The following is a 20,758-nucleotide window of genomic DNA, read 5'->3' on the forward strand; positions in this document are numbered from 1 at the left end:
CGAAATCAGATTCTATGTTTTAGATAAATGAATTTATTAAGCCAACAGTAAGTGTCTTACAGTGTTTTACTAACAATTAAATAATTTATACTGTACATTATTTATAATGGAAAAGTTGGCTCTCCTGAATTGGATAGTTGTGGTTTAATCTTCTTCTTTTTTTTTTTAAGTGCGCAGATTGGACCTCCTTAAAAGGTACAATTGAGAGATCTAAATTTGAGGCAGATGAGTTAGGTTTTTGTGTTACCTTTCGTCCAAATGCAGCAGTTAACTGTCTTTTAATATAACAGTGAATCAACCTTATTGGGTAGCGAATGAATGCTGTTAAGCAAATAGAAAAAAATCATATCTAAAGTTACGTATAATTTATTCCCTATAAATATTGATTTTGAGCCAAACTTCATGGACAGTGTTGTCTGAATGCCATGCATTTAATCCCTTGTGAATATATTGACCTAGGAGTCACTGTACTGAAGACGGTTGAGCTACCACAGCCACTTTTATTTCTTTTGGTGAATTCTCCAGCCCTTAGCATGTATAATTAAGGCATGCTAAAAATGGTTTTCTACATGGAGGCAAACAGATAATACAAGAAAAGAGACTGCTTAGGGAAGGTCCTAGAGGAGCAATAAGCTTGAAGAAACAATAGCTGCTTCGTTTACCAATAAGCAATGCAGGGGGAGTGAAGACATCTCTTATATCTTATTGATTGGAAGAGAACTGACTGATAATCTGTCATTTAGTATACTAAGCACTCATCCTGCTGTATATGGTAAGGATGCGTGTACCACCACATCTATTCAGTTTTTGAGAAACTTAATGACTTCTCACAGCTGTCCATGGAGGCGCAGGTCAATTCTATGTCCAGGGCAGCTGTTTATCAGTTCCATCTGGAACACAGGCTGAGGCCCTACCTGCCTGTGGACAGTCTTGCCAGAGTGGTGCATGCTCTAGTTATCTCTCCCTTGGACTACTGCAATGCGCTCTATGTGGGGCTACCATTGAAGGTGACCTGGAAACGAAAACTAATCCAGAATGCGGCACCTAGACTGGTAACTGGGAGCGGCTGCCGAGACCACATAACACCAGTTTTGAAAGACCTACATTGGCTCCCAGTGCGTTTCTGAGCAAAATTCAAAGTGTTGGTGCTGACCTTTTAAGCCCTAAACGGCCTCGGTCCAGTATACCTGAAGGAGCGTCTCCACCCCCATCGTTCACCCCCGGGTGCTGAGGGCCTTCTGGTGGTTCCCTTGCGAGAAGCCAAGTTACAGGGAACCAGGCAGAGGGCCTTCTCGGTAGTGGCCCCCTCCCTGTGGAACGCCCTCTCACCAGATGTCAAAGTGAAAAACAACTACCAGACTTTTAGAAGACATCTGAAGGCAGCCCTGTTTAGGGAAGCTTTTAATGTTTAACAGACTATTGTATTTTAGTATTTTGTTGGAAGCCGCCCAGAGTGGCTGGGGAAACCCAGCCAGATGGGTGGGATATAAATAATAATAATAATAATAATAATAATAATAATAATAATAATAATAATTATTAAGACAGAAGATTATCAGTACTTGTTTTTATGCCTGTATTGTTGCAGTAGATACTTTTAATTACCATGTTTTATATATGTGGGGAATAGTATCATAATTTAAATTTTTAGAACAATGCATAATTTTAAAGACTAGAGCAATATCTGAATTAATAAACCTGCCGTGAGTATGCAATGGCTATAGTATTATATTTTTATGGATTTTAGTTACATTGCTAATCTTAAAATATGGACATTAAAATTAATAGGGGAATAGCATAGAGAAATAACCTTAGTGCTTCTTGTTTTTTATATAGATTTCAGAAACAATTGTATAATTAACCAACTTTCATTTTCCCTGCTGGTATTTCTATATCATAAGGTGTCCCAAACATGGGTGTTCAGCTGTTTTGGGGCCATAATTCCCATAATCCCTGACCACTGGTTCTGCTAGCTAGGAATGATGGGAGTTGTAAACCTAAGACTGGGAAACCCTGGTACAGTGTATCCCTTCTTTCAGGTCCTGAAGTATTTATTAAACTAAAGTTACCCCCTCCTCTGGCAATCTGCACAGAATTTTGCTTAATGGTTGCCATCAATTTGATTTTAATTAATTTTATAATGAATGTTTTTAGAATGTTGGATTATTTTGATTGTTGTTAGCCGCCCTGAGCCCAGCTTCGGCTGGGGAGGGTGGGATATAAATAAAATTATTTATTATTATTATTATTATTATTGGAAAATTATTAATTTAAATTCTTATCGTTAGACCAGTATACGAACAATTGTTGTATATATATCTGAAATTAATTAATTTTGTAAGCCATTTGTGATGTGGATTTGATGGCACTATCATTTTTGGCTTTCCTCTTTCCTGAAATACCCACCTTTATATATCATTGGTCTTCCAGAGGCTTGAAACATTTTATTTCATTGATTGTTATGTCCCAGCATGACAACAGTCTTGAAACCACTTGATCTGTGGTTAGTTATTCATCTGCTATACATAATAAAGAATGTATGAAATAAATAGCGTGTGAAAAAGTTCAAAATATGGGATGTGGTTGGTTGCCATAATGGGAAATACTGATTGATGTAATGAATTTCATTTTTCTTTATTTTTTCAAGCTGGACCTGTGATCTGCAGAATGCTGACCTATCCTCCAACTCGAAGAGAGTTAATAGTGGGTTGTGGTCTGCAAATGTTCCAGCAACTGGCAGGTATTAACACAGTCATGTATGTATCACTTTTTCAACTTTGGTTTTTTTATTTAAAAAACATGTTTCATTTGGTACAACAGAAAATAGACAAAAAGCTTTCAGTGACATGTATATTTTTCAGATAGTATAGAGGGTGAGGGGTGACCAGTAGAGAAAATGTCAGGAAGCCCAGAAACAATGGAAATAGTATAAAGGTGATTTATAAATTGACAAACTCCACTTGTAAGAAACTCTCCATTTGTTGCGATAAAGCATGGAATGCAGTGCAGGAAATCTTGTCATATTAATTTGAGATGTTTGGAGATACTGTTGTAATTGTTACCCAACAGTGGCAACTGTTTAAGTTTATATATACATTCACATGTAATAATATTTTGTAAATTTAATAATCACTTTTCTACTATTTACATTTTTCTGTAGATTCCTGTGATTTTCTGTTTTTCATATCCCTGGGGACCTTCTCCTTTGTTTTAGATGTGTGCTTTTCAAATTTTGCATGAAAATGCATTGTCAACTGCATTTAGACTAAGGTTCAAGGTAACAGAGCAGATTTTTCTGCAGTGCACCTATTTAAGCATGCTTCCCTACGAGGCGAAACAAAATCCACAAAGTGTAGGGCTGGTATCAAATTACTTTGAAAATGTGATGTGTGCATATGGTAAATGAGAAAATATCTGAAGTTCCCGAAGAAAAAACACAGTTGGAGTAGGTCCAAATCTTTTTTCTTTCTTTGGAAATATATTGAAACCCTGTAAAATTTATGGTACTCATTAGCTGACTTTGCTTATCCTAAACTTACAGATGTGCTTAGATCAGAAACACCTTACCAAGCAGTAGTTTTTGCAGACTGTGAATGGAACAGATCTAGTTGACAATGAGGAAGTGGAGAAGGGCGGAAGTTACTGTAAAAAAACCTCTTAAATTCTAAAATGCGTTACAGCAGCTCTGGTGTGGATTTATTAAGTAAATCTTTAGGCACCAAGTATTAGAAACACACAATTCAGTGTAAATTGATTTCCCCTCAATTTGTTTTTTGGTGTTTGAGATACAGACACACACAAATGTATGTTAGGGGACTCGCACTGTGAAATGCTTTGATTGAAAACCTGTCACCTTGCTAGATATGAATTATAGTATATGACAGCAGACTGCTTGGTAACCTTCAGCACATTCTATGACCTATACATTTTAATGGCTTACTAACGTAAAGATGCAGCACTGCACACATTTAGCCTTCTGCCATATCTTTTCCAGCTGACTGTATTTTAAATGAGAGGACCATGGTAGCAGAGTGAACCATCGCTTTTGCGTGTTGGGTAGGGAGGAAAATGTGCTAAACAAGGTTTTTCCATGTGCAGCTGTTGAAGAAACTGGTCTCATTATATTTACTACATGTTTTGTACAGAAGGGTCATAGTTCAGTGGTGGAGAATCTGCTTTCCATATAGAAGATCACAGGCTGGGAAAGTTTCCTTTTTGGAAACCTTGTACAGCTAGCTGCCAGTCAGTTTAAGCAGTGCTGAGCTAATGGACTGATGGTCTCAGCCTATATAAAACAGCCTCCTGTGTTCCTATATATTACTTTTTGTTTGCATTTTTATAACAGTGACGTGATCTGATACAAAGGAGGAAAATAAGCAAATTCAGGTACTAATTCTTTCACGCTATTATGTAATGAAGTTACATAACAACCAGCTGGAATAGCAGCTGATGGAGATAGAAGAGGAACCACATGGCATTTGGACCCAGCTGAGCTGATAAAGGAGGACTAACTGTTTCTTTTCTGTCAGTTGCAACCAAGTGGAAGATTCAGAGAGCCCGATATTACTGCGCCCTAAATCCTAATTGAACTCTGACTCCATTAGTTTGCCTGCATAACTTTTACGATCTTCAAAATTTATTATTGCTCATTTTATGCCTGCTTATTGTCACTGGTGTGGCGAACCTGTGTTGAGAACTTGGGACTGGGCTAACATCCTTGAATGTAGCTCCATAACCCTTTCTAATATCCCTGCACAAAGAAGGGTTACAGCCTAGGCTTCTTACTGTGAATATGGTATAGCAGTCAGAGTGACACCAGAAATGTCAAGGTTTAAGGCTCCACTTGAATAGATGACATGGGGCCAATAATTCTCTCAAATGAAGGCGCTGTGCTCCTTGGAAGAAGGGCAGGACAGCTCTGTCCCACCCCAATCTCACTGACACATGCAGTGATTTTTATGTGGACGGGCATCATGTAAGCTTATATCTGCAGCCTAGCTGGTGGCATTGCTACGTGAAGAAAGTCTTAAATAAGTTTAAAAACAAACAAATGGGAGAATGCCATAGGCAAAATCTAGTCTGTTTTGGGAAGGGTATTGGAGATAAGAAACTCCCGACTTACGGGACAGTAATTGTCATTCTAATGGTGGAGGTCATTTAGAAATGCTTTATTGGCCTTGTAGACTTGCATCCTCATAATGTGACACTTGATCGTGGGATTCAATGATAGGAAGTATAATTGAAAACTAAATCAGAGTGAGGATATTCAAATGTCAAAGGACTAGGAGATTACATGACCTGCTGATAAACTCTAGCAAAATGATGTTGCATGAAATCATACAAAATTAGTAGAAATTAGTAGGAATGTTGTACTCATAACCCTAAGGAACTGATATGTCTTAAATATGAAAACCATCAGTTATTTTAACGATTTCAGACAATATTTTTGTGGCTGTGAGATCCTGTGTAAGAATTCAGTAGTACTGCAGACTTAATAATTTTGCTTTGGGAGAAATGTATACTGCTGGTGTCTTTGTATTCTTCTCTGTTCCTATTTTTAAGCCATTTGTGTGAGTCTTTCACAGTCCAGCCATTTCTCCTCCTTGATCCTGCCAGGAAGTCATAGTACTATTTGATTTCAGCCTGTTGCCTTGGTAATAACTGTAATGTCACAAATTCAGCATTATAACTTCACTGCACGATCAAAAAGCTGTGAGTGTGTGCTATGTGGGAGAGAGCCCAAAGGCTTTGTTGTAATACACAGCTTTGATAATTAGTAAAACTGAGAGAGAACGACTTGCTTTTTTCAAACATAGCAGCCTGCCAGATTTGAGGTGCTGAAATTCATCTCCATTAAAAAAAAATGTAACGTTCAGTCAATCGGTTTCCCTTTCACAATATTCCTATGCATCCTTCCCACTATTCATCAGATATTTGTTGATGTTTGGAAGAATACATAGCCAACATTATCTGTATCAAGAGCAAGGTATGGAAGGTAGGTATGTTTAAAAACCTCATTGTCACTTAAGTCACTTTAGTCTTCCGCATTTACATGCACACTTGATGCAAGCCAAATTCATAAATTTGTTAATGAGGTTGTGCAGGAGGTTTCTTGGGCTCATTTCTTATACGTTTTGAAAAACACTGATCAATCAGGATGTTTACTCAATTGTTCATCTTGGAGTTGGAGCTATAAATACTGCACTTTATACAACCCATTTTTCCTTTAAAAAAAGGGGGGAGACACGATTTGCCTTGAGGTGAAATCTTTTGAAAGATGGTCAGTGTGAAATCTGACGATGGTTGGCAGGAATTGAACGCAACCCTTGTGTAATAGCCTGCTAAAGTTATTATAGCAAATGGCACCATGTCTTGCACTTTGTGGATTTTAGTCACCGTTATTTTGAGAGCGTCAAAACAGGTTCTGCTGGTGAGAGACTGACATATCTAGGTAACCAAACTCAGTTGGAGTTTAACAAGAAACAATCTCACACCAAGATTAAGTGAGTGGGCAGGACTTGATGAAAAAGAGTCGCACCTTTTGGAAATAAGTTCTTTTATCTTCTGACTGAGGTGTACTTTCCAATAGGAGGCAACTCCTTTATATACTGTATTTTTTGCACCATAACACTCACTTTTTTCCTCCTAGAAAATAAGGGGAAATGTCTGTGCGTGTTATGGAGCGAATGCCTGCGGGTGGCGGGGGGGATCTGCTGCAGTTGTGAGCAGAGGATCCATGGTTCCCCTTCCTTTTCTCCTCCGTGGTTACAAAGCATGGATCCACATGGATCCTCAGGATTTTTGCATTGGGCTACTCCAAACTCACTGTCAGATCACATGTCTGTGGCCACAGCATGAACCTCAAAAATCATATATCCACTATTTCATTTAGAATATTTTTTCCCTTGTTTTCCTCCTCTAAAAACTACGTGCATGTTATGGTCTGGTGCGTGTTATAGAGCGAAAAATATGGTATTTTATAAAATGCGTAGGCAGTTAGCAGAAGAGACTTGCTATGTCAGTTGGTCCAAATAGGTTCCAGTTTATTTTAATGCACGTTGTGCATGAAATTAATAGTCCACAAATATTTGTTTATTTGTTTGACGACTGTGACAACCCACAGTTGGACTTTTCGTGTTAACTGAACCTTCTCACTTCTAAGACACTCCTTCAGTATTGCTCTACAACGACAATAGCAAGATGAAAGGGATACTGGATCCATTCAAAAATTTGACTAAAAATGATAGAGGATAGTGCCCCTTGTGGTATTTTGTATTCTTAATGCTTCAACAAAATGTTGCCTGTAGCATTTCTTTATTCTCCCCACCCCTCGGTGCAATATATAAGCTGGCTAACACCTTTTGAAGAATATTAAAGCTTAGCTAGAAATGACAAAAAAATATTATTCTTGCACAAGAAACCAAATTCCCTATCCAGCTTGGGAACTGTGTATCTTTCTAATCTACCCCTGAAAGACATCTTACCTATCAGTTCTCCTGAACAAGAAGTAGGAAGAGCTCTCTTTACATATCTCTTACATGTGATCTGATAGCTGAGAAGGTACCTGCTAGAATAGTAAGGTATAGAGAGTCTGGGGAGGAAGGAATATCGCTCCTCTATGCCAACTCTGCCCCAGCTTCTGCCAACCTAGCAGTTCAAAAGCATACCAGTGCAAGTAGATTAGTAGGTACCACTGTGCGCTCTGGCACTCATCACGGTCCTCCGTGCAGTAGCGGTTTAGTCATGCTGGCCACACGACCCAGAAAGCTGTGGACAAACACCGGCTCCCCTTGGCCTAAAAAGTGAAATGAGCGCCGCGCCCCATGGTCACCTTTGACTGGACTTAACCATCCAGAGGTCCTTTACCTTTACTAGCACATCTATGACCTTGGTGGTTCTTGGAGAAGAGAAGATTATTGCCAGTGCAGCAAGTTGCCTGCTTGGTTGCTGCAGGCGACGCTAACAATAAATCCTGTGGCAGTTTTCATATGCATGTGTTCCTGAAAAGTCTAGGTGGCATGTTAATTTATATTTTATAATTTATATCCAGTATGCCCCATGGAGAGCCTCAAGGTCCATAAATAGCAACACCTTAGTGGTCCCGGGCCCTAAGGAAGTTAGACTAGCTTCAACCAGAGCCAGGGCCTTCTCAACACTGGCCCTGGCCTGGTGGAACGCTCTGCCTCATGAGCCCAGGGCCCTGCAGGATCTGATTTCTTTCCGCAGGGCCTATAAGACAGAGTTGTTCCACCTGGCCTTTGGCTTGGAATCAATTTGATTCCCTCCCCCTCTTTCTTTTTTCCTTTCTCCTCCTGTGATGAGGCTGCATTTTAATGTTTTAATGTTGTATTTTAATCTTGTTTTTTAAGTTGTATTTCAATCAACTTGTTTTTATTATTGCTTGTTAGCCGCCCTGAGCCCGGTCTTGGCTGGGGAGGGCGGGGTATAAATAAAAATTATTATTATTATCATTATTAATCTTTAGCAACAGTAGCCTGGTGAAGAGGGACCATTATGACTTCTGCTGCTCTTGAGGTTTGCCTTCTTTGGAAATCTTAAAACTATGGGCTCCTGGAGGTTGTGTTTTGATATGTCCCTTGTATCCAGGACTTAAGTGTGTTACAGATGTTGTAGTTCTGGGTGGGTTCACTGCTTGCCCTACCAGTAGCTTTGAAAATGACTCCTGCTGTTCAGCATTCATTACTTCCTACCATTTACCCTGTAACAAGTTTATTATGTGGAGTTCCTCTCCCCCCATTTAGAAAACACATACACAGACAGCGAAATGCATTATGAGATGTGATGCGTGTAATGTGCCTGGGAGTGGAGTGCGGCTTATTAGTAAAATAGGACAGTCCTCTTGGGAAATATGCTCTCATTTTGAATCATTTCACCCTCCTCTTGCTGTGTCTACTTCATCTTAAATATGTCCATTATAGTAGAATAGTTGCTGTGAGTGACACACACATAATTGGAAAATGTTTCACATATATTTTGATTTGAAGTAGTCTTGTAAAAGTCAACTGAATTGTTCAGAAACACAAGTAGGTTTGGACTACTACATTTTCAGAGGTGAACCCTTTTTTGCAAAAAATCTTTGTATATTCCTTTTTGTTCCTTTTTTCCTATGGGATTAATTAAGTTTGGAGATCTAATCATTCTCTCATGTGAGAAAAATAATCTGATAAGGAAATTGTAGCTCAGAGGTAGAAATAGCTGTTACGTTTTGCCTGATTAAATATATAAAAATTAAATATATTGCAGTGATTAACAAAAACAGAGATATTAAATTCTTACATCAACTGTTCTCTTTATTTTTCAAAAAAACACACAAAAAAAACTATGGGTCAAGCAAAACTGTCTAGAATTTTCTCTTTGGGCAGCATCTCATTCAAAGAGTCTGAAATTTAAAAAAACACATTTTATAGTGCAATCCTCTACATGTAAACTACATGTAAACCTATTAAGTTGAATAGAATTTACTTCTAAGTAAGTGGAATAAGATTACAGCCTCAGTCACTTTCTGCAGGCTTTAAAATTCTAATAGGTGTGGGGCTCTTTAGGTTGCTGAACTACAACTCCCATTGACCCTGAACATTGGTCATATTTGCTACGACTCCCCCCTTCTTTCCAGCACTTTGGATCCCTTTGTGTAACTTCCAGAATACACAGTCTTAGATGATGGACCCCTTTGAGACCATGGTTGAGATGGTTTTGATTAACATAAAGGCAATAATGAAATAACTGAGTTCTTAATCATTCCTGAATTATATTTAGTGATAAGGTCAGAGTTGCCACAAAGAGCAAAACACTTTTATTAATCCTTATTTGCATTGCAACAATTATTTAAAATATTGTCTTTTGCAAATCCAAATATTTAGTTTATAACCTGATTTGATGAAATCATGGCAATGGTTTATTTATAATGGATTATATTGGATTATATTTTAAGGTATTTTTCACTTTTGTGATTAGAATTTCTCCACACTCATAAAGTTGAAAAACTTCTAATGAAAGCCAGAAAACTGTTGCATTCACATGTAGCTCCAGCGTTTTTAATGAAAGTTTGATATTGATCGGATCCAAATGGGATTTTTTGAAATGATGAAATTTTTCAGCTCTCTGAAATGTGCCACGGATAATATGCTGATCTCCTTGAAGTGTGTGTGTTGTCTGTATTTAAAGTTTATTGTTTATTCCTTAGGCAGTACCTCCTGAATCACATTCTATTCTGTCTGGGTCTGCTTCAGCAAAGATGATTGAGGGATTGCAACCTGGGGGCAGTGGAATATATCCCAGAATGCTATGTTGATAGTCTTATCTTTCTATACAGTAGCCCTTTTCACATACTTTTATTCTTTATGCATGATAGAACAGTGGAGCTCTGACCACTTGGATTTAATATGTAATTATGCCTAGTTACAGGCACAGAGTCCAGCATGACAGTCCAATGACCTCTTGCTTGTTGTCACCAATTTAACCAGTGTAGTTTATTGGTTGTGTGTATTCTAAGCATCCATGCATCCAAGAGGGTAAATGAGTGTGCAAAAAGCATGTGCATACTTGAGGCAGTGTGATTAAAATTAATTTGGCCGTGTCTTTATGGCTTTTTCTGTGTTTGCCTCTTGGATTTGTCGTATTTTTGATATAGAGCCAGTTAATTTAATGATTTAATTGAAGAGCTCATTTCTGTCAAGGAGTCTTTAAAATGTGCTCCAAAATATGCAGATTGGGGTCTAGTGCTTAAATGCAGAGTTGAGAAAGACATGTTCAGAAAAATAAGTGCAGAAAAACACACACACATGAATAAATATAGTGGGCAAAAACTGAAATTCCTGTCATATCATTTACCCCCAGTAGGAAGGAAGCCTCATTTATTTCAACAGAGCTACTTCTGAGTAAAGCATACCAATTGTGTTTTATTCTGCAAAGACAGCACATTGAATGAATGAAATGATAATGAGGAAGGTGCTCTAACAAGCATACCCCAGTATCTTCCTCCTTCTCTTGCCTTTCTTTCTTTCTTTCTTTCGCCGCTCTGGGAGGGACCCTTCCCAAATCACAGATGAGGGCATCCACATTTCTTCCTCTTAATGCTCAGCAACAGTGATTAAGCGATGGTCATTTGCAATTGTGCTGCCTGAGTGCTGAATCATAATGGCTACATCTGCATGTTGTGTGCTAACTTTCTTCAGAAATGTCTGGTCAACCTTTTTAAAAAAGAAAGAAAGAAAGAAAAGAATCTGGGCCCTGTGCTGGCCTTGGTAACACCAGAATCCTAACCCTTCCACCCATCTGTCTGTAGACCTGCCTCAATTCTGTTACTCCATTTCCCTTCCAGTTCTTCAAATCCCCTAATAGTCATGATTTTCCACATTCTGTATCGCAAAAGATAGCAATAAGGTGACAACCCTGGATTTGACTTACTTTTAAACCTTTTCCAGGCCATATTCAGTCCAGATTTCCTCTAAACAATTTATGCTGGTGTAAAGAATGAAGGTTTACACATTTTCTTTGAGGAGAGGTGGCTGAAAGTTGGGATGGCTATCAGCCAGCCTGTTCCTTGCCTTGATAACCCTTCCTTTTAAGTGAGAGGGAACTACGAACTGGCCCAGCACATGCTTTCAAAGCCCTCATCTCTGAGCAGCCTCCTCACCTTAGGAAGGGACATTTTGGAACGCTTGAAGGTATAGATTGCATTGTCAGAAATAGAATAGAGGGAATATTGCTACTTCAAGATGTGTATACAATGAAGCATCCTGAGACAATTAACAAGGCTGTGGATGTTGGCTGTTCTTGATCATAACTTCCAAAAGTTAAATTCTGGGATTTGTAGCTGCCAGACATTTTCTTTGTAGGTTCCCATGATCACTGAATAATATGCCAAAACAGATGGAGCAGAAGCAAACATTTTAGGTTTGTGTGTATCAGGAGCGGATGCTGCCTAATTAGTACGCAGATGGCATACACATTAATATTACTATGCAGTTAACTACCAGGGCCTAAATAGTAATTTTTGGTACATTTTGTGGGGATGGGGCAAAAATACCCCCAAGATTGAATTAATGTTTGGTGTGGGTGTGGTAAAATCAAATAACCCTTCCGGGAAAGTGTAGGTTTAAGAATTTTTAAGCAACAAAAATGTTTCAACACTTCAAGCAACTCACTTGACCTTAGCATCCAGCAGTCACCCCCACCTAAACATTCATCAATTTTAGGAAAATTAGTACAATCAAACCTCGGTTGTCTAACGTAATCCGTTCCAGAAGTCCGCTCGGCTTCCGAAACGTTCAACAACCAAGGCACGGCTTCTGATTGGTCGCAAGAGCTTTCTGCACTCAAGCGGAAGCCACGTCAGATGTTCAGCTTCCAAAAATCGTTTGAAAACCAGAGCATTTTCTTCTGGGTTTTTACCGTTCAGGAGCCGAAATGTTCCAAAATGGAGGCGTTCGGGAACTGAGGACTGATTGTAGTCTTATACTGAATCAGACCACTGGTCCATTTAGTTCAGTTTTTTATTCTGGCAGGTTGCAGCTTTCCAGTGTTTCAGACAGAGGACATTTCCAACCCTATGTGATGATACCTTCTGCATAAAAAACTGATGCTCTATGAGCTACATCATCACCAAAAGCCCCACATTCGTTGGATATGAATAGTTCTGTGAAAGTGGGGATGATACTCAGTTCAGTTTGATTTCATTTACATTGTGTCTTGAAAGCACAGAATAATAAATTTAATTGGTCTTGTGGCACATTACTTATTACTTACTTATGTAATTGTTGGCGTTGGCAACACTGTCTCTCTCGAAAGACAGTGGAGTGTACTTCTGGGGGGTGAAGTCAGACTCCTGCATTAGCAGCACCAAAGTGACCCTCCTAGAGTCCAAGCCTGGGCAGGGTATATGGAGGTCCTGGGCTGCCCAGATGACAAAATCCCCCCTCTCTTGGCTTCATTGATGTGGAGGGGGAGCGCATGTGGACTTTATCACATTCACAATTTCCGCTGCGTTAGATCATAGTCAGAGGTAATCTCCTCCAACATGAAACCGGGGAGAAGGTTTGCTATTTTGTTTTCCCCTAGGTAAGCAGATAGGTTGTGAATAAAGCCTTTGCAGTGTTCCTACCCAGCAGCAAACCAGCCTCTGCCAACCTGGTCTACTCTGGATACTTTGGACCACAACTCTTGTCAATGCCAGCCAGAGCACTGGTGCTACGATGCTTGCTTCTGAATATTTACCTCTATCCAATTTATAGCCCATCTTTTCCTCCAAGGAGCTCAAGGTGGTCTCTATGCCTCCCCCCCCCCGTTTAATCCCCATTACATCCCTGTGAAGTAGGTGAAGCTTAGAGAAAGTGACATATGCTTCAACATTTCTCCGATGAAAATAGGGACATCGTATTTAACAACAACTACAACAATAACAATGTTATTTATACCAAATAACAATGTTATTTGGCCACCTCATGAGAAGAGAAGACTCCCTGGAAAAGACCCTGATGTTGGGAAAGATGGAGGGCACAAGGAGAAGGGGACGACAGAGGACGAGATGGTTGAGCAGTGTCCTCAAAGCTACCAGCATGAGTTTGACCAAACTGCGGGAGGCAGTGGAAGACAGGAGTGCCTGGCATACCCTGGTCCATGGGGTAACGAAGAGTTGGAGACGACTAAACAACTAAGCAACAACAACAAAGGAAAGCACAGCAATACGTTTGGCACCAGCTGGGCTGTAGGAGTTGCCAGAAGGAGGCGTACAAGTTGCCATCCAACTGTTTTAGGGACTCCACTCCGGATTTGTGTAGAATTGACTATTTAGCCTTTTCTTCTCCTGAATATAATTCCTCAAGGCAGTAGAGGTTTCAGATCAGAGTTTTCCTTCTGCTATATGGGCTGCCTTCCCAGGTTATGTAATACATAGAAAGTAATGACATTATCCTTCACTGCCCAATGGATAACTTCACTTGCTTCCTCATGTGTAGTGAGTGGTAGATAATATCCGAGGACCAAAGGAATAGCAATGTGTAACCCGACTTGCAGGCGGTTTGCATCAGGTGTATGCCTATGTAAATGCATAAAAGCCTTTAACTCGCACGGGTCTAGATTGTTGCTGCAGATGGCGAAACGGTCTCTAGGCAACTATGCTGAAGAAATGCATGACCCAGATGCTCTTTCATAATGTATGTGAGTAACATGAAAACTCGGGATCAAGTCTGCTATTGGTCATGAGCCACCTCTTGGCCCTGCTGAACGTATTTAGTAAATGCATTGTACACAGCCTGCTGCAATGATATTTACTCAGGACCATGGGAGCAAGCTACACTATGATATTTAAGCATACTGAAGCTTCAGTAACTGTTAGTTTCACAGCTTAGTTTTGTAATGATTGTCACTGCGTGTTAAAGTTATTTCTTATATCAACTCCTGATTCGTAGTTGGGTTGTTTTAATTACTAGTGTGCCCCTACCCTGAAGTATTTGGATAGAGAGTGGGTTCTAAATATTTTAATATTTTAATAAATACAGTGGTGCCCCGCAAGACGAATGCCTCGCAAGACGGAAAACTCGCTAGACGAAAGAGTTTTCCGTTTTGGAGGTGCTTCGCAAAACGAATTTCCTATGGGCTTGCTTCGCAAGACGACAATGTCTTGCGAGTTCCTGCTGGGTTTCCCCCCCCTTTTCTAAGCCGCTAAGCCGCTTATCAGCCGATCCGATCAGCAGATAAGCCGCTAATAGCACTAATAGTGCTAATCCGCTAATCCTTCAATGGGCTTGCTTCGCAAGACGAAAAAAACCGCTAGACGAAGAGAATCACAGAACGGATTCTTTTCGTCTTGCGAGGCACCACTGTATACACATATACAAAAATGCTATTCAGAACTAACAACTGTGCCTGTTGCTTCAAAATTTAAGATTGGTGGGCACCTAAAGATATGCATTTATATTCTTTATATATAATTAGTCTAATATAATATCTCAATGTTTGATTATGAAAAGAAAACCAGTATTCCCAGGAATTGTCTGGTTTTAGGCTGGCGGCTGGCGGGTGGCGCTGTGGGTAAAAGCCTCAGCGCCTAGGGCTTGCCGATCGAAAGGTCGGCGGTTCGAATCCCCGCGGCGGGGTGCGCTCCCGCTGCTCGGTCCCAGCGCCTGCCAACCTAGCAGTTCGAAAGCACCCCCGGGTGCAAGTAGATAAATAGGTACCGCTTACCAGCGGGAAGGTAAACGGCGTTCCGTGTGCTGCGCTGGCTCGCCAGATGCAGCTTTGTCACGCTGGCCACGTGACCCGGAAGTGTCTCCGGACAGCGCTGGCCCCCGGCCTCTTGAGTGAGATGGGCGCACAAACCCCAGAGTCTGTCAAGACTGGCCCGTTCGGGCAGGGGTACCTTTACCTTTACCTAGGCTGGCGGCTCTTACTGATGTTAATTAAGCAGTCCTAAAAGTTTAGACGTGCTTCTTTTAAAAAGTTAATTTATGCAAGGTAAATATTACTGATGTAGCACATTTAATTAAAAGTTGAAAAAGGAGAAAATAATGAGATGGTTTCTGTGTGTGAACTTAAACTTGAAGTGTTCCTAGAATTTTAAATACCTTCACTAGGCTATTCAAGAATAATTTGGTTCAAGAGAATGATTTCATTAGGGGATAACGCTCTGTATGCAAAGAAGTCTGTGCGCTAATGCATTTTCATAATGTTGAGGAATTGTGCAGTCTTTTTGATTTTTTTACTATGTCATCATAGTAAGGGATGTTGGGAGGGGGGAGGGGGACATAGAATGTGTAATTTCAAGGTACCATGGCTTGATTTATCTACCAGTCCAAAAGCTAGACAAGAGCTTTGTTATATACCTTAAATAAGAACAGGAAACCGTCTGCCCATTTCCAGCTCTGCCCATTTACAACTTAGTCCAGTACCACCTAATGACCAAACTATATATTGGCCTTATCCACACAGTTTTAGTTTAGCTGCACTGTGACAATTGAGTATTAAACAAAACAAAACATGCATGACATGACTTGCTCTCCCTTCTCTCACTAGGAGGCAACCATCTGAAATGGGGAGCCTTTCATTGGCGAATGTTGAGGGTTCTCAAACTCATGAAAAGGGCGTCAGTGCATGTCTTCTGCACTGGGTAACTTGGGGTTCTAGTAAAAGACAGGTGAACATAACAACCACATTTGCACATAACATTAAGCCCAAAGCGTGGCTTCCTCAGAATGAGGAGGCAGGTGCGTTGCTCCTCCCATGGTCTTTTGATTTGACATGTCAGTAACTCCAAGGGGTGGATAATTCTAGCTTTCAAAGGTATGTTTGAGCTGAATACTAGTTTGCCCACAAACAACAGCATACATTGTGTTGACTAGCTTATCATTGAAAACAGCACAGGGCTTTCTAGCACGCCCAACATTTTTGTATTGGGGATATGTGTTCTGAACATGAAAATCTCATCTATGATATTTTACAGTGCCTCTGGTGCTGAATAATCATCATTCAAAGTGTACAATTTTCCTTTTTGGAGAGGTCTGGTGTCTTTATTCTAGATGTATTCTAGATGTATTCTAGTATGCTTTTGTCACCACAATTAATTTTCAAATGTGGAATTTATTTGTCTTAGTCCATTACAATGTATATTATTATTATTATTATTATTATTATTATTATTATTATACGTTTATTTATACTTCGCCTATTTCTCTTATGGGACTCAAGGCGGCTTACAGATTAAAAACAAGAACCTCTAAAAAAAATCAGAAAATCAATAATTAAAATACAATTGATAGAATTAAAACTATATACATATATAAGATCCATTTAAAAACATACCAGTGACTACAATAAAAACAGCAGGGCACCAGCTCTTTAATTAAAAGCAATCAGTTCCCAAAAGCCTGTGGCAACAAGAAAGTCCTCACCTGCCAGTAGGACAGCAAGGAGGGAGCTGGTCTAGCTTCTTTAGGGAAGGAGTTCCCAGAAGTCTGGGAGCAGACCACTGATAAGGCTGTCTCCCATGTCCCCATCAAGAATGCCTGAATATTGTGAATGTTCTGTTCAGGATTCAAGCATAACCATACCAGTCTAGCAGTAGAAATACACAGGTATGTCCTGTTGTCTTGCCTGTTTCTTTATTGAGTGTGGACATGTTTCTTGCTTTTTCTTCTTTTATGTCCTTGTTGTCTAATTTGTATTGTGGGTAATGCACCATTGGCAGGTTGTTTAGTTGCATTATAAAATTTCCAGTAATAATAATAACAACAATTTCTCACCAAAGTTGGCTGTGATTTTTTTCCTTTGCTAAATGATATCAGTAAATAGGTGGCCTGCTGTGTTGCCCTCTTTTGCTATTGTCACTAAGAAATTAGGATAAGGTTTATAGGAGAGATGTCTATTTACTCTGCAGCAGATTGCCTTAGCTGATAAAATGGTGTTTCAATCCGTACTGGTGATTAACACACGGTAGTGACATAATCTTGGATTGTTTTCAGACTTCCTGTTTGTTCAAACAAATGTTCAACAGTGTTTGTGGGGAGGTTAGACAAGGTTAGAGAGGTTATAAAATGTTGTGTCAAGCAATGGTTATCCCACACTTTCTAGCACATTTTCCTGTCACTCTCCTTCAGCAAAATGTTCAATTTTGGTGGAAAGAGGGTTTGCTACACAAGAGCACCAAATCAGCTTTAGTTGCACAACCTGGATTTGTTGGTATGCAATTGAATTCCACCTGAACATAGCCCTTAAATTGGTTTAATGTTTCATATTATTGTATTCATTTATATATTGTAACTGTTAAATTTGCTAGACCTTTCACCAAAAGCAATAAATACAACGGAGTACTGGAATGGATGAGGCACAATCCATTCTGTTTAAAGATTGTGTAGATGTGCAGCAGAGGAAGACACGCCACATCTGAGAGAAGAGTAGCAAAGATTAATAAGCACTCTGATGAAAGAGGTAGAAGTAAAAAAAGAGATACAAGTTAAGTGGTTTAGCATGATTCCCTATACTTGACTTGAACTAAGAGATACTCATACATGGCCGCACCTTTATCAAGCTATCTGGAAAATCAAGGAAGAGTTTAAAAATAGCTGTGTGGTAGCCACTAGACGAGGATTTTGTCTCGGCAAATGGATTCGAAAACCACATTAAGGATTGAACATGGTTACAGTGGTGCCTCGCAAGACGAAATTAATCCGTTCCGCGAGTATCTTCGTCTAGCGGTTTTTTTCGTCTTGCGAAGCAACCCTATTAGCGGCTTAGCGGATTAGCGCTATTAGCGGTTTAACGGCTATTAAAGGCTTAGCGGCTTAGCTGCTAAAAGGCTATTAAAGGCTTAGCGGCTTAGAAAAAAGGGGGGAGCGGAAAAAAATCTCAAGACTCGCAAGACATTTTCGTCTTGCGAAGCAAGCCCATAGGGAAATTCGTCCTGCGAAGCGCATTGAAAAACAGAAAACCCTTTCGTCTAGCGGGTTTTCCGTCTTGCGAGGCATTCGTCTTGTGGGGCACCACTGTATATTGTCACAGAAAGCATTACTGAAGCAATTTAGATGATGCTCCAAACCAAGGGTTTCTGGTTCTGGTTTGAATGGAAAGCAGTAAAGCATAGTTTGCTAACTGGGACATCACAGCAGAATGTCAATATCAAGGCCGGAAATAGAAAGTGGAGTTGCATATAGTGGGGAGAGGTAGTATATGGCCCATCAGCTTGTTCCTGATCCATCATATCATGGTTTGGGCTACAGGATGGTCTGAATTGAGCTAGTGTATGTGTTGCTTTCTTCTCAGAACTTCAGGAAATTTTCTATACTGATGTGCATGTGCAAAAGCCCAGCAAGATGGTGAATGTGTTACCTTTAAGCAGGAGTGGCTAACCTGTTCAACTCCCATCAGCCACACCTAGCATGGTCAACAGAGAGTTACAAGTTAGCCTCATCTGCCCTAAAGGGAAAAAATAAGTTCAATAATCCTTAAGAAATATAGTTTACCTTTACTGGATCATGAAAGTAAGTATGCATGACTATATTAAATACACTATCCATTAATATATTACAAGACCATTGTGGGCTCTTTTTGTGTGTGTGATAAACTGATTTTTAACCTCACGTGTTGAAACAGTTGTGGGACAGTTTTTGCTACTCAGGAAAGAAATATTTTGCTGCACATAATGAATGGACTGTACTCTTTACGTTCAGCTTTTTTTCAGTTACGAAGCTTTAAATGGAACACTTTCAGTTCAGTGATTTTCCCCCTCCACCCCTCTCGTTCTTGTCATATATCACTGCCTTGTAAAATGTTCCTTTGGTTTGTGTGAGACTAACCTGGGCTCAATGGTTGCAAAATTTGCAAGACAGCAGCACTGTTTTCTGATTTGTGGAAATGGAGGCGAAGAATAGCCAATAGCTGGGTTCAGACACTGGGTTTTAGCATAATGTGAATCAACCGACTTGTGTGCTTCAATCTTCCCCTCTCCTTCTGACAGGAATTGTATATATTAACAACATAAACCTGATTTGGTTAAGCACAGTCATATTTGAACAGCATTTTGAATTTCAGTATCTCACTGTGTTTCTACAAGATACCTTTTTTTGGAGTCAAATGGATAAAATAGTCCCATAAGAATTGGTATTTTGAAGGCAGAAGAAGGTACATGAGTCAGTTATAAAACTGCTTCAGTTCTTTTCTAAAGCTTTAACAATTTTGCTAGAGTGCTGCTTGTGGTATCATTTTGCCTTGAGCTGAGTTCGCAGTTGAGTTACAAGTTGTGGGGAAAGCGGTTTCCTAGACACTTTCCTAAACTGTGTTAATGTGTTAAAATTTTGCTCCTGCTATTTTTGCATTGTAAAAGGTATGTAACAGTATCATGTCTCTAAAAGAGAAACTACTGTAACTGCTGAAAGGTGGTTTTGCACTGGGAACATTCATCCTATTTAACTGTGATTGAAAAGTCTGTCAAACCACTGAAAAACCAACTTCATTAAGAATCAGTTTGCAAAAGATGCTCCTCCTATAAAGAGAGGTTAAATAATTACATATAAATGAAGGTTAAATAATTACAGAGTTAAGAAACTAAGATGATGACAGCATCGTTTTCATTGAGGAAGCACAGCGTTCACTTGTTTGGGTTTCATATCCAGCAGTTTGATGAGCTAAACAGAAAATCTAAATTATGAATGATACTGACATTTGGGATTTCCTCTTTCTCTTACCTGCGATGACACAGTGACATCCAAAGAAATAGTTTAAGATTTCAGATTGAGGATTAAAAATTGCAGGCAGTAATTTTGAGCCAGATGTAATTCATAGGAGGAAAGGGACTAACAAGCGCATATTACTGAAATGTCAATATGTAGTGAGCAGGAACATTTGAAAAAGGGAAAGAGTGGTGATTGTTCTGAAATACATTGATATATACAATTTACCTTTTCACTCCTGTAAACACATTTTAAAGGTCTGCCTTTCAGCCTTTGTCTAATTTGTCTCCTCTTTTGTCCCAGTTCCAGTGTGTCTCTTGTTCCTGAATTGTGTTCTTAGCCTAGGATACTTAGTCTGTTCATTCCATCATGTGAAAGCATGGTTGCTTGTGCTACATACAGAGCTGATACTTATAGGTGAGAAAATGTCTCAAAACCACCACTTCCTCAGAAGTATACTGTTTATTGTGAGGGCTCCCTCTGGCAGTCTCTGCTACCAACTCTGAGAAGTATAAGGAGCTGTGGCTTGTCCACTGGAATCGTTTTCAATTTAAAAGTTGGAGCGTCTGAGAGGACTT

General features: G+C 39.6%; 1 protein-coding gene across 1 annotated transcript in view; it reads left to right on the forward strand.

Moving 5' to 3' along the window:
- SLC2A13 (solute carrier family 2 member 13) overlaps positions 1-20,758 on the forward strand; it is a 104,505-nt gene that overhangs the window by 43,159 nt on the left and 40,588 nt on the right. Inside the window, exon 4 of the mRNA XM_082239678.1 lies at positions 2,648-2,756. Within this exon, the coding sequence (XP_082095804.1) occupies positions 2,648-2,756 (109 nt within the window). The remainder of the gene's footprint in view (positions 1-2,647; positions 2,757-20,758) is intronic.

Source organism: Podarcis vaucheri (genome assembly GCF_965113315.1).
Source record: "Podarcis vaucheri genome assembly, chromosome: 10".
Classification (NCBI taxonomy): Eukaryota; Metazoa; Chordata; class Lepidosauria; order Squamata; family Lacertidae; genus Podarcis; species Podarcis vaucheri.